At 45.5% G+C, this 13,843-nt stretch overlaps 2 protein-coding genes across 2 annotated transcripts; both read left to right on the top strand.

The window, feature by feature from the left end:
* Nucleotides 1-416: 416 nt before the first annotated feature.
* LOC137483161 (double-headed protease inhibitor, submandibular gland-like) lies at nucleotides 417-4,960 on the top strand. The gene is made up of 7 exons (XM_068206036.1): nucleotides 417-868; nucleotides 1,880-2,030; nucleotides 2,287-2,332; nucleotides 3,201-3,328; nucleotides 3,468-3,513; nucleotides 4,172-4,305; nucleotides 4,783-4,960. Exons 1-7 carry the CDS (start codon nucleotides 811-813, stop codon nucleotides 4,826-4,828), a joined length of 609 nt encoding a protein of 202 aa, XP_068062137.1. The 5' UTR covers nucleotides 417-810; the 3' UTR covers nucleotides 4,829-4,960.
* A 643-nt stretch (nucleotides 4,961-5,603) lies between these two features.
* On the top strand, nucleotides 5,604-13,256 carry LOC137483162 (serine protease inhibitor Kazal-type 6-like). The gene is made up of 5 exons (XM_068206037.1): nucleotides 5,604-5,793; nucleotides 8,168-8,456; nucleotides 10,550-10,581; nucleotides 11,512-11,624; nucleotides 12,379-13,256. The coding sequence occupies exons 2-5, from the start codon at nucleotides 8,399-8,401 to the stop codon at nucleotides 12,422-12,424; spliced, it is 249 nt and encodes an 82-aa protein (XP_068062138.1). The 5' UTR covers nucleotides 5,604-5,793; nucleotides 8,168-8,398; the 3' UTR covers nucleotides 12,425-13,256.
* Nucleotides 13,257-13,843: the final 587 nt, after the last annotated feature.

Here is a 13,843-nt window from a genome sequence, read left to right as displayed (position 1 = left end):
GCCCATTTCACCTGCACAGAATACCAGTTTCTTGCCATTAATAGGAAACATTATCCCAGTACAGATTTAAGGCTACTTATTATCATAATTTCTTAATCAGACTCATGCTCATTGCCAACAGATGAATAACTCTTGCTCCTACACAGAAATGTCTAATAAACTTCTGGGGTTTTTTGTAATGCTTTTCTCTCGTGATGACTTTCTGTGGGTGAGAAATCCAGTGTACCAGGAAATTACAGGAGAGAGTGCAGAGAGATTCACCGAGACGTCAGCATCTTTAAAGTGCACTGATGCTTGCCAGACCCCAGATATGATGTCAGCAAAACCTTACAGTGTCCCATGCTCCTGTCACCCCACACTGCTCTACCATGAAAGTCTCCCAGAGCCCAGTTCCTGTCTAGCATATGTGATATGGTGAGCACAAGTCAAACACTTCCAACAAATGGGCTCTTTTTTCCTTCCCCAACTTCCATATTCCATTTCATAACATCCTCTATTGAGACAGTGCTCCTGTTTGGAAAGTACAAATCATTCATTGTACAGCAAGACGCCTTTGTTAACAAGCTGGGTGTAGCTCACATTTTTGTTTAATTCTTCTGGGCATCTCTCTAACAAACAAGTATTCTTTGGAGCTCAACTCGGTAATCGATACAATTTTCTTAGTTTACAGAGCAAATAATTACTTTCTGGTGATGACTTCACAAGGTCGGGGAGATGCATATATATACTGGGGAGGGAGAAAGCTGAGAACCATCCACGGACTCTCCGGCAACCGACCCACACGGAACAGCCGCTACCACCACCGCCAGCATGAAGATGGCCAACTGTGCTGCCCTTCTGGGGCTGGTCCTTCTTGGCTGCCTTTCTGGTAAGTAATTTTTGTCATTTTTGTTACACCTTATGCTGATCTAGACCTCCTGATCCTTTCCCTATCTCTGTGCATCCCGAGGGATGCAGCCTCTTGGGGATGTGATGGTTTAGGAATATGTGGCCTCTCTTTTCAATGAACTTCACCCTTGTGCAGACAAACACATGGGATCTATGCTTTAAGCTTTTGAGCCTTAGTGGGGATTATGGTGCTAAAGAAGGATAAAATTTTAGATCCTATTTCTTGTTTAGTGAGTCAAAACTTCTGGTTTCACAAATAAGTGATTTTTTTTTTTTTTAATCTCGGTGTATCACTTTACATTTACTTGAAGTAGATGAAACATTTGGGAGGATAATCACTTCTTGGTAATGAGAAGGTGTATTTGGTTACTCTGTAGGGAAATTGATGTTTCCAAAGGAATTTTAGTGAAGGACACCATACAACTTTTACATTTTATAATTTCTATTTTTATTGTAGATCTTGCTGTTGCCCAAAGACGGGTGAGTATTAGATCTTTGTAATTTAGTCTTGATTTCTAAGTCTAGATGAATAATTCATACTCACACTACATGTCAGGGAATGCTTGAGGGAAAAAAAAAAAGAGAGAATGAATAAGAAAGAAGTGCCCCTAAGTGCACCTCTTTTCCCAACATAAGAAACCACCTTTGTCAGAGAGAGATAATTTAGCACTTTGATGATTAAAAAGACAGCGATTAATAATGTAGAATGCGAGTCAGCACAGCACAGAGTGCCAGTAGAAAATCTATAGGACTATTGAATATCTGCCTAAATATCTTCCCTGTCTTGATTCCCCAAGGAATGACCATTTTTGCCCATAATTCTCGCCAAAGTTACTTTAAGTCTTAATACCAGAGAGGTGCTTTTGTTATGCTGCAAGATACTCGATATAAATTATTTTCACCATGGAGGAGCCATAGAGGTTCCTCACAGTAGCCTCCAAATGCAGCAAAAACATGATTAGGGCAAGAACACCCTTCTGTGTGTTTGGAGACATGACGAATCCCCTTTCCCAGGCCTCCTGCGGCGCCTACATGACGACCGGAAAAACCATGAACGTCGTCTGTCCCCGCAACTACGACCCCGTGTGTGGCACCAATGGCCGCACCTACCCCAACGAGTGCTCCCTCTGCAGGGACTTCTTGTGAGTAGAAAGTCCCCATATCGCCTACAGTGCCAGTTCAAGCAGCAGGCAGAAGCCCTTGGGGTTGTGACTAATCGTGGGGTGGACTAGAATTTTCTTAAGTTTCTGTCTTCCCTAATGCCCGGGATCTTCCGTGTCAAAGCTCCAGAATCTGATTAATTACTGGGGCTTTACGGGTGGAGGAACTTAATGATTGAGATGACAACATGGCATGAAAAGATTAATGCCTGCTTTTCTTCTCCCTCTCTCCCTCTAGCCACAACCGTGCTCTTGACAAGAAACACGATGGAAGATGCGTTAAGGTATGGTCAGATATTGGTCCCTTCCCCTGCTGGGTGATAGCCAGACACAAACCTAGCCTAGGGTTGGTTCTGTACTGGACCCACACAACTGCTAGCTCTCAGAAATGGGGTGAAAATGAAGAATTTCAGATTTGCAGGAAATTTAATTTGCATTTTGTTTGAACTGCTAAAATCAGTGAGTTTTAAAAGGCAAAAGATCTTCTGTCTAACACTAGAGTTTAGAATGGAAACTTTTTGATTTGAAGAGTGTTTTGTTCAGTGTTATGAAAGCACTTCCCTTTACATTTAGACTTAGAGGCTTGTTGTAGCTAAGAAATTCCCAGAAGTTTGAATTTCAACTAAACTATAATTTTGTAACATAAAAAAACCTGATTCTATCCAAATGTTTATCACAAAGTTCAGTTAAAGTTAGTATCAATATATGGAGCTACCATGAAGTGACAAAGAATGTCTATTTTTAGTTTAGAGAGAGAGAGAGAGAGTAAAGAAACATTCTGGCTGTGCAATTTCACATAATACAATGACTCCCATTTCAATACACTCCGAGTAATTGCAGGAGCAGCAGGTTGAGTGTAAACTCCATTTTTGAAAGGTGTGAGGTATTTTAGGCAAGGATCCTTCATGGTAGCATTCAGGGAGAAAATCCCCAAGATGACAGGGATGAAGCCCACCTCGGAACAGATACTGATGCTGTACCCACAGGAAGGATTTCATCTGTGCTCCCCCAAATCCACCACACTGTGCCTGGAAGCCCCTTTCATCTTGCAGCTCTGGGTAGAGGGGGGAATGTCTCCTGCACCACACTCCATTACACAGGGCTGCTGCAAAAGGGAGCAGAGATTCAAATGCTGCTCTGTGGCTGTTTCAGATCGACTGTACTGGTTTCCTGAAGCCTGGCAGTGGTTACAACATCCCCTGCACCATGGAGTACTCCCCCATCTGCGGCACCAATGGCATCACCTACAGGAACAAGTGCCAGTTCTGTACTGCTGTGGCGTAAGTGAAGGGCCCAGGGCAGGGCAGGATTTCTGGATCAGTATTGCTCTTTTTGGCATTTGGAGCATAAAGGGGTAGTTTGGCTCACGGAGCAGCTGCACTGTGCTCATTCATTCTCCACTTGCTTTCCCCACAAAAGGAGCGGCCTGGATGTGAACCTGCGGACCTATGGAGAGTGCTTCCAGGTAAAGCCAGAAATCTGCACTCTTAACTGCTGTTACATTTTGCAACACAAATTCATGGCGGAATAATAGAAATGCCTCCACTGTCCTGGTGCATTTGGCATGAAAATAGGACTTGAGGAAAAAAGTTATGCCAGGGTCAACAGGTATGGAACTTAATCCATGGCTGAGATATTTGGTCCCCTCTCTGATCTGGGAACAGCAGGCAGAAGGTGCTGAGACCTTCATTTACTGTGAAACTGGATGAGCAAGAGATCCTGCATCATCGATGCAGGAGCACAATTAGTAGCAGTGATTCCCTGGGTGGGAGAACTTACTGCACTGGGGCTTTGTGACCACCCCCTTTCTGTCCACTTGCCTCTGCCTGTCTGCTGAACCAGAGCAGCCAGTGGGAGAGCCAGCCTGGAAATACCAGCATGGTCATTCCACTACTCATAATAAGATTTATTAGATGTTTTTTTTGGCCTCCACCATCTCCCTACTTCAGGTTGTTCCAGGAAAGCACATTCTCTGAGTCTGCAGAATTGCTGGAACAACAGAGCCCTGCTCCTGAAAAGCGCTTTCGTGCTTTGCCACATCACAAATATTAAATAAACACAAAGCACTTACGTAGGAAAATACGGGGAACAGAAGTTTTAAACCCTGTTTTTTGTTCCATTAGCAAAATGTAAACATCGACTGCAGCGCTTTCCAGCAGAAGGGCGGCAACCTGGTCTGCACCTCCGAGTACACCCCCATCTGCGGCTCCGACGGCAGAACTTACGGAAACAAGTGCCAGTTCTGCAGCGCTGTCTCGTAAGTACAGAGCTCACCATGCGGCCATTGAACCAGAGGAGCTCACACGCAGCTGTGGCAGCTGGTGTGGAAGCCCCAGAGCTCCCGTTAGCTCCCATCCCTACCCCATGTTCCTCTCCCAGCGCTCACTCCTCTGCCACCCCCCAGGCGCCGCAGATCCTAAGCCTGAGTGAGTCTTCTCCTCCTCCCCTTGCAATTAAAAGCAGATCCCCGCTTGCAGGCTCATAGCATTGCTGACTGCCTCCCTGTCAGGGTGATTGAAAGTGTGACCGTAGGAGGTGTCCAAAATTATGGGGTTTGTCCCAAATCTCTTCAACGTATGAAAGTGTGTAACTTGAGGAATCTGAAAAGAGGCAGAACATTAAGCAAAGTACTCTATGACTTGGAGAGCACAAGGGCATTTGGCTTATTTGGGTAAAGTCAGGCTATAAAAATGAGATCCATGTCTCTTATTTTGGTCTCCCTCTCTCTCTTCAGACGCAGCTTTGGAGGCCTGTTCGTCAGGCACCATGGCGAATGCTAAGCGCTGGAGCTGGACCCTTCAACATGACATTTCCCTCACAAATTCTTCAATCAAACATGCTCTTCCTTGCTCCCTCAACTGTTATGCATCAGTCTCTGCTTTGATTGATTAATAAATTAAATGCAGCCACAATCTTTGCCATGGAATGGATTTTGATTTTGGTTTTGCTTTCCAGGCAGGATAATGGTCTTCAGGCTTTTGGCTACTTTTCTGCCAGGCAGGATAAGTGGTGAAATAAACCACAATAAAGAGCAAAACACCGGCCCAAACCCTCAAGAGAAAATGTCACTCTGTAGCAAACCATCAGAAATGCTATAAAATAGCACAACTTCAAATTTAATTTTGAAGTCTTGCAGAGTGTAAATGGATTTGTCTCTGTCACAATGCCGGAACTTGGAGGAATTGTTCCTTTCAGGGGCCTTGGCCTGGTGGGATGGTGCTGGGGAAGTGTGAAAGGGGGTGTGATCAACTTTACCTGGTCACACCTGGACAAGGGGCAGGTCAGGTGGTGCCTTATAAAAAGGAGGCTTATGGCAAAGGGAGGAGGTCTCTCATAGGGAAGAAAATTAGGAACTGCTGCTTCCTTGAAGGGTGTGTCCATTGAGACTGTGCCCATCAGCAGAAAATTGCAGCAAGCTATGCAAGGCTGTAATGAGCCTAATGAGAACCTGAGGAGAAATTAGACTGGGCTCAGGCTTTCAGCTTCTTGCAGGAGAGATCTAAAAAGCTGTACTGATGGTATTTGAGGCAGAGGTGAGGCAGAGGTGAGGCAGAGGACCCTTCAGGAAAAGGTCTTGGGTTTTCTAACTCCAGGAAAAAAGGGCAAGAAGATGTGCTAGCAGCTCAAATGTGTTTTTTATGTGGGGAAAAAAGGTGTGAAGATAACATCTTTGTGGGAGCCTGAAGTGTGCACTGCAGGAAAAATGACATATATGACTGTTGGTGATGATGTGCCATCTTTTTGGGTGAGTCAAGGAATTAATATGCAAACAGCACAAGCAAAAAAAGTCCCAAGTGCCATGGCTCACACACTCCCTTCCTCATCCTTTCTCCACCTCCCATTCTCTTGTTATGTAAAAGAACACCTGCTGCTAAGGCTGATATTTAGGACAAAATCTGTGAGTTTCAAGAAACTTCTTTTTATCTTGTTTCCTGAAGTAGATAATTTCTTGACCAAGGATTTTGTAGGTGCTCCCCACCAGAATGTAAGAGGCTTGCCCTTCCCTAGAACCAGCACAGAGAGCAGGAAGAAGAATGGAAATTCTTCTTTTTGGGGATTATTTTGGTGCTATTACAGGTAATATAAATCACATCATACCTTTGTGCCTGCTTCTAAGAAAAGAGAGAGAAATTGGAGAGTCACAAGAGTCCTCACTAGTTACCTGCTTGTGTGTCTGAGAAAATAGTTAAGGAACAGTAAAAGTAGCCAGTTTGGATGTGTTTGTTGAATTATTCTATAATTCCTTGTTGGACAAGAGGTTCACATAAAGGCCACAGACCAGTGGAGTTCTGGCCATAGCAGGAAATTATCTTCAATGGCAAGGTCTTATGGTGAGCCTCCTCTTCAGAGGTACTTTGTGCCTGAGGAAGTCAGATACCTGCTCAGAAGGCTTTGGAAAAGCCCAAAGAAGAATTGCTCAGCTGCAGCAAAATGGGGGCAAATGGTGAATATGTGGCTGTCTCATAAGCCTCTAGCAAGGATTTTAGAAGATGGAAAGGTTTGTAGCATTTAAGTCTAAAAAGTGGCCAGCACAAGTTAGGACTCAGCTTGACACCAACAAGACTCTGCCCAGCCACCCCTTAGGCTGCGCAGAAGGTCCAGGTGCCTTTCTTCTATCCCTGACAGGGACAGAATTTTGCCACCAAGTCACCTTTGATCCTGATGTTTTCCCCATCCCAGCTTACTGGATTCTTGCAAAATCTGCCACCTCTTCTTTGAAGCAGACCAACCCTCTCCATGGCCCAGTTGTACAGCCTGGGCCCTTGTTTGCTTTTAAATTCAGATGTTATGTTACCAAACAAGAGGCACAAGTGGTCCTGAAGAACACATTGGGAAAGTGCCTTTCCTTACCAAACCTCAGGTGTCACAAAGAAGTGGAAACGGGCAATAACAATAATCACCTGGCTGGTAATTTAGCCTTTTCCTCTGCTCAGTCCGGAAGGGGTTGGTCCCTGCCTTGTGTTTGCTGAGGTTGGAGCCAGCCCAGCTGTGCTGCAGCAACCAAAACATTATTTGGGCAGATAAAGGACTGAGGCATCGAGGCTGTAGTCACGAGTGGTGACGTCTGAAACCAGAAAAGGCAAACAAGGAGTGCTGCGAGTGGCAGAACTGAGCGTGGCTGGGAACGGCGCTGTGGCTGACGGGTTTGATAACTAAATTACATGAGAGGCTGCGTCGTGAGATCACCCTTAATAGACAGCCCGGGATTCGCCTGTCACTCACGGTTTCTCTGCCACTGTGTGGATTTTAAGATGTCTGGCAAGCTGCAAACTGAGATGCTTCCCCAGATGTAGGGCACCCATAGCATTGCTTTCCTGCAGAAACTGGCTGGGGATGCTGGTAGCATCTTTCCTCTTCCTCCTCTTGCTAAAAAAATGTATAAAATTGTGGTCATTATTTTTAATTTTTTTTTCACTCCTGTGTAAAATTTGGCTGCAACTAGTTGTGTATTCAGAATTCACTGGGGGAACTGACACCCAGATATGTCTACACACATTTGTTTCCTGAGCCTTGCCTCCTCAGGAAAACATACTAAAATTTAGGCTTATTCTTATCTGGAGAGGTGTTTGGTGTGCCTGAACACAAATCCTTGCACAGCCTCAGCTGGAAATAGAGCTTGGATCTGCCAATTCCCCATCAAATTCTCATCACTGCCACTTGCGGTGGGAGCAGAGCCCTAACATATGTTTGTGAATGTGAAAAACTGGAAAAACACTGACAGCTAGAGTTTAAATAGTTCAGGGAGGAGAGTCAGCAGTCCTATCTGGGACTGTGCACACAGCGAGGAGAGCATGTCACAGCCCAGCGCTTCTCCACCCCAACTCCACAAATTTAGAACCATCCTCAAAAATAGCCGGGGAACAACGTATAATTGGTTTCACAGACAACACATTCTCATGCTGTGATTTATTTCGTAACGTCTAGTGAGTGTCATCACGCCGCACTCAGAGCCTCGGCGCTGGCATTCGGAGAGGGCCCAGAGAATGAAAATTACCAGCTTCCCTGGTGAATCACTGCTTTGAAAATTCACCCTTGTGAGAATCCTGTGACTATTTAGAAAAAAAAAAAATAATTATGTTACAAGCACGTCTATCACTCATATAATTATCCCTTTCTAGGTTTGATGTGGACAGGGCAGCATTCCTTAAAGCACCATAAACTGGCCAGGACCAATAATGGCTTTAGAAACCAAGTGGAGAAGTTCTCACAATTAAGGTGGGGAATGAGGACAGCTACAGACAGGCACATAAATACACAGAAAGGCAGCTCTGTGTGCACACTGTGGGCTCTGGGACTGAGAGAACACCTCCTGCTCAGACCTTGGCTTGGACTAAAGAGCTTCCTGCAGCATGAGGGCTACAGGTGCCCTAGTGCTTCTCAGCCTGCTGCTGCTCTCTTTCTTCACGGGTAAGTGATCTTTTCCCTAGCCTAGAAAAGAAAATCAAACACCAAAACATCTCCTGACAACAAATTTTGGAGAGTCTTGATCACTGGCTGACAGGCTTGAAGACAAAACTGAGCAAGTAAAAAATATCTGCAGGACTTGCTCACTCATATGACATATTTCCACTTCTCGTGTGCCTCTGCAATGGATAATGTAGTGGATGTGTCACTGGGAGACAGAGCGGGCAAATTCTGAGTATTTCTTCAGCAAATATACCAAAGCAGAGTGTAATTATGAGTTTTTGGTACAAGTGTTCACTGGAGAGTTTTGCTGAACCAGTTAGAGAAGAAACTCGCTCACCTCCAGGTCATCTGCTCTTGTTTTGATCCTAAGCATCTTGGTATTTGGTGTTTTCCTTGGAGATGTGGAGATGTAATTAGATGAAAGTTTCAGCTTTCGTTGATGTTGCAGAGAAAAGCTTGAAAATTAAATTCAAATGTCCTCAAGGAGTCAGAACAAAGAGGGCAAATTAAAAGGATCCAGCAACTATTTATCTGGAGATTTACACATCTCTGTGATGATGTGGGGAAGCTGAGCGATGATTTTTGAACCTATAGATCATGTCAATCTTATCACTTGCTTGAGTCCAGCTGACCCAGCTCTGCAAGGTGTGTGGCAACAGTTATTGAAGAATATGTGGAACAAGAATTATTTATACTTGTTTTTATGTGAATAACTTGAATAAAGAAGTCACTTGAGAAAATGGCAAGCTGTGCATGGAGAAGAGGTGAATTGCTTTGTACACATTATTCATTATGAAATATTCATCTGTCTCTAATTGAGTCTTAATTGGGACTGGGTTTCATCAGAAGGCTGATTCTTTCTTCCAAGGCCAGGCAGAATAGCAGCAAACCCTGTGATCTCCAGTAAAATAAACAGATGTCAAGAGGCATCATCACAAATTCTTCTGTAGCTGCATGTAATATTTATAAAAACTATTTAATGAGCTGTTTTGTAAATAATATGCAGATAGCCATAACAGTGCCTTCAACATTACAGCAGCCTAGCAAAACCTGAGGACAGGGTAAATGTGCCAGCACCAGGAAAAAACACCAAAGGACCACAGAAATAGCAGAAGAAGTAGGAAGGCTTGATGGATGAGGGTTGGGCTGACTGAGGGTTGGGTGTCCCTCATTCACTGCGGAGGGAGGAGTGTAGGACAAGGTCCTCCCACCTCCTGCCCAGAGCCATCTGAGCAGCACCAGAGCTGGCAATGACCCCGCTGACCAGCAGGTACAGCCTCACCAAATGCTGGGTATTTACCCCACTCTGCTGTGACCCGGATTCTGCAGATCTGCATTCAACCCACCCTGGAGTGTCAGGCTCCCCTTTAGAGACATGACAGGGTCGCCCCATTTCACAGCTCTGACTCAACCTACACTCCTGCCTGCCGGCCTTGCCAAGAAGAAACAAAAAGAGCATGGACTGATGAGCTCCAAGCCCAGAGCCTGCGGTTACAGAGGGGATTTTGGTGCTGGTTCTGACCGGTGCTGTCTGTTCTGCTCTCTGTCACCCCATGACGTCTCTTTGAATCTCACCCGGGCTGAGCCTGTCCTGGGAGGGTGTCTGGGCTGTGCTGAGCATGGCTTGAGCACAACCATGGGATCTCCTGCTCCAGGGTCCCCTCCTGTCAGCAGCACCAGCCACTTGCATTGTTCAGAGGTGCAGGAGCCTAAAAGCCTTAAAAGCCAACATGGGTTTAAAATCTCTGGGAGCACGGTTCCACATCTGATATGGCAGCTTGCTTCCCCGGGAGTGGCTGCCTTCCAAGAGATTGGGTTATGTGTCTGAGGTGTAGTTAGCAGCTGAATGAATGATTACATGGTATTTTAGTAGCATTTTTCAAAATAGGAAAATACTGAAAAGCAATTCAGATAATGTATCTCCTGCCCCCTCTTCCCCCGTGAGGGATGACGGAGTAGGAAAAACCTGGAGTATGTTTCACTGTGGTTTGCATAAAATGTTTGTGAATTTAACTCAGACTTTATCAGAAAGTAATGCTGACGTGTAAAACCTGTCTGGTTTTTATTTGTTTTTTTGATTTTTTTCCTTTTAGTTCCAGATGTAGCAGGTCAAGAGATTGAAGAGGTTAGTGCTGCTGTTTCTGCTTGCTGAATCTGCATTTAATAGAACCATGGAATCATTATTGGTGGAAAAGACCTCCAAGATCATCGAATCCAAGCTTTGACTGATCACCACTTTGTCAACTAAACCATAGCACTGAGTGCCACATCCATTCATGGCGTTTCACTTTGGAGGAATGTTTTTATAACCAAAATCTTGGTGCTGGGTAAACAGTTTTTAATGTCTGCTGGGAGCAGGTGGGTCCTTCCAAGTATTCCCAGTGCTGGGGAGTTCACTGCTACCTGGGGAATGTTGTGTGGCCACATTAGCAGGTAGAGCAGGGAAATAAATGGTTGATTTAGCAAATGTTTATGTGCTGCACCACTTTTGACTCGGCTTCACTATACAATCTTCTCATGAAGCAAACGGATGATTGAGTGTCCTATTCCCCCGAATTTAGTTCATCCCTGGGATTTGTAGAGAGGCAAAATACCTGTACACTTCCTGGGCATAATTTTTAATTCCCCAGGATTTTCCCTATTGTTTCTCCCTCCTTCCTGTGGGAAAGCAGGAGCTTAGCAAGCACCAAAGTGAGTGCAAGGTTTCGCAAGACACCTGAAGTCATGCAGCAGGGAGGTATCTCGGCTCCAAGTGCCTGACAGAGCATCAGTGCTGACTCTTCTCGTGCATGCCTAGGCTAATCCACTCCTATTGTTGGGAGATCAAGACTTCTCCCGGGTGACTACAATTTCCTTCCTCAAACATGGGGCCAAAATTACCCTGAAACGCTGCTTCTGTTCATTTCTGAGAGGGCTTTTTCTGTTGGAAAAGAGGCAGTGTCAGCACTTGTCAGAAAAAGCTTTACATTAATGACCTTGGGTCCAATTTGGAAAGTGAAGCAAAGAGTATGGGGGTCCTGAAAGGTTTTTTTTTTAATTATTATTCCTTGTGCAGATCTGTAAAGAGTTTGTAAACAGAAGCGTGTTCTGCACGAGGGAGTCCAACCCTCACTGCGGCACGGATGGCGTCACGTATGGGAACAAGTGTGCCTTCTGCAAGGCAGTGCTGTAAGTGACACTGGGGGCACTGAAATAGCAGGGTTTGCCTTCGTTTCCGTGGATCTAGTGGTGTTCTTCATGGGGGGGAAGTCCTGTATCCAGGCTGCTCCTCTTGTATGGACCAGCCTCTGAACCGTGCAAAGAGGAATGTTTCCTCCTTGGAGCAGAGCTGTGTGCTACGAGTTAATTTTAATTCATTTCTGGGCGTTGCAGGCTGCTGGTTGCCATGCTGAGAGGCAGCACAGGGCCTGGGAAGCAAATGCATCCTGCCTGTACCTTCCACAAGCACTAAATTGATGCACAATTCCCACTATGTGCCACAGGCTGCAGCTCTCACTGCCCACACTCCTGGGTACTGAGAAGTGCTGGAGGAATGTGGGAGCTGAGCCATGCCAAGTTATTCCTGAAAAGTCTGAATGAACTTTGTGGAACAAGACACAAGATCTCAGAGGAAGAACAGGATGTCTCTCCTTTTCCTGAGCTCTGTCACTTTTTAAAGGAGATGCCATCCCTGATGGATGGAATGTGCTTGCAAAATGTTTTTGCCTTAGCAATCCTTACATTTAGTGTGCAGCCAAGGCTGCCTTATCCTAGGGCAAATCAGAGAAGAACGAGGAGAGGAGAAAATGGCTGGGTGTTCCTTATGAGGTACAAGGGACATACACTTGCACAAGTCAGGCCTTTTGGGGTGGATGAGCTCTGTCCCACACTGCTGTCTCTGTCATTTGCTGCTTGGTCTAAGTCTCTCTCCCTCCTTTTACAGGAGAAGTGGAGGGAAAATAAGATTGAAGCACCTGGGGAAATGCTGAGTCCTCCCTGGACCGAGCAGCAGGAGCTGAGCCGCCCTCGACCGCGGACACAGGAGCAGCCTGTCCTCCCTCTGCTGTCTCTGCTCAATAAAATAACACTCAGCACCATTCTTTGGCTGGATTCTTTCTTCCGCAAGACCCAGAAAAACGCTTTGATCCAGCCGTGTTGGAGCCTGATGTGTGGCTTTGCTCTCCTGAGCTGTTGCATCACCTCCTCCTGGGAAGAAAGGCGATTCCCACGGCTCCTTGAGCTGTGTCCTCCTGCCCCTACCAGCCACAGCTCCTCTGTCCCGTCCTGCCTGGCAAATTGGCACATGCTGGGCAGCCAAAAACTGCTCCTGTCCGACTCTGCCCATCCCAGGGGGTGGGTGACAGCAGGAGCCTTGGTTCCCTTCCCAGCCTCCATAGCCATGTTCCTTCTCTCTCAGGGGTTACTGTGGGAGGGTGATGGGAGAGCTGATGCGCAGCGTGACTACATATGCCTCATCTCCTTTGGAAAGCAGAGACAAGTGAGCTGAGGGTAGGGAATATTGCTCCATTTAAGCCTGCACCCAGAAGATGGCAGGTGGAGGCTGGTTTTAGGCAGAAGCTGCAAGGATCTTCTTACCAGATCAGTCTTTCCCCTTCTTTTCTCTTAGAGAACGCTTTGTCTTGAAAACTGTGAACTCACCAGCGTTACTTTCCTGCTGCCAAGTGTCTTCGCATGCTAATAAAATTATATTTAGCAGAGGGCCAGATTGTATAAATTGTCAATAATTTAAAAAAAAAAAATTCCCTGGAGCAGAAGAGCTGTGGGCTTACTCGCCCCTTCTCTAGGATAAATTCTCTCTGAATCATACACAGATCCTAATTTTCTAGGCACACATGTTTGCATTTATTTACAATTTTTAATACACATGGACTTCATTCCTTTCTTCACTTTTCACACTGCTGCCCTCTCTCTTCTTCACTCTGGCTGACAAATCCCTCTTTGTACAAACACAAGAAAAGTAATTTTATGGTCTTTCCCCTTTCACTGTGCAAAACTCTCACAGGGAAATACTAGTGGCATCCTCTTGTTAAAACATTGGCAGTAGATCAATGGGACAGCAGCACCTTCATGTTAAACACTTAACTTTCAAAGGGAGCTTTAGATTTATCATGAGCCTCAGGGGTCAACATCTTTTGCAAGCACCTAAATGCTGAGCACCTAAACCTCTGGACCTTGTTTGGACAGAGCTTGAGCATTTGCCTCTCCTGCCACAATCCCAGCTTTGAACTCAACTGGGGCACAATGCCTAAAAAGAGAGGCCTCAGCAAGGTGCTCAGCACACCTAATACCAGCTTCTCCTCTGGTAATCCACATAACCCAATTCTGGTAAATGCTTTGTCATTTGGTAACTTCCCAGGCAGCCAGCCAGTGGCTGAGCTGCACAGGCA

The sequence above is a fragment of the Anomalospiza imberbis genome, chromosome 15 (genome assembly GCF_031753505.1).
Source record: "Anomalospiza imberbis isolate Cuckoo-Finch-1a 21T00152 chromosome 15, ASM3175350v1, whole genome shotgun sequence".
Lineage (NCBI taxonomy): Eukaryota > Metazoa > Chordata > Aves > Passeriformes > Viduidae > Anomalospiza > Anomalospiza imberbis.
This window is presented reverse-complemented; position numbering and strand designations above follow the sequence as displayed.

What these genes read in the sequence shown, in the direction of transcription:
- LOC137483162 (XM_068206037.1), top strand. Translation starts at nt 8,399, where the DNA reads ATGAGGGCTACAGGTGCCCTAGTGCTTCTCAGCCTGCTGCTGCTCTCT. An exon ending in GCTGCTCTCTTTCTTCACGG is followed by an intron (nt 8,457 to 10,549) that starts GTAAGTGATCTT and finishes TTTTCCTTTTAG; the next exon opens with TTCCAGATGTAGCAGGTCAA. An exon ending in GCCTTCTGCAAGGCAGTGCT is followed by an intron (nt 11,625 to 12,378) that starts GTAAGTGACACT and finishes CTCCTTTTACAG; the next exon opens with GAGAAGTGGAGGGAAAATAA.
- LOC137483161 (XM_068206036.1), top strand. Translation starts at nt 811, where the DNA reads ATGAAGATGGCCAACTGTGCTGCCCTTCTGGGGCTGGTCCTTCTTGGC. An exon ending in CCTATGGAGAGTGCTTCCAG is followed by an intron (nt 3,514 to 4,171) that starts GTAAAGCCAGAA and finishes TTGTTCCATTAG; the next exon opens with CAAAATGTAAACATCGACTG. An exon ending in CAGTTCTGCAGCGCTGTCTC is followed by an intron (nt 4,306 to 4,782) that starts GTAAGTACAGAG and finishes CTCTCTCTTCAG; the next exon opens with ACGCAGCTTTGGAGGCCTGT.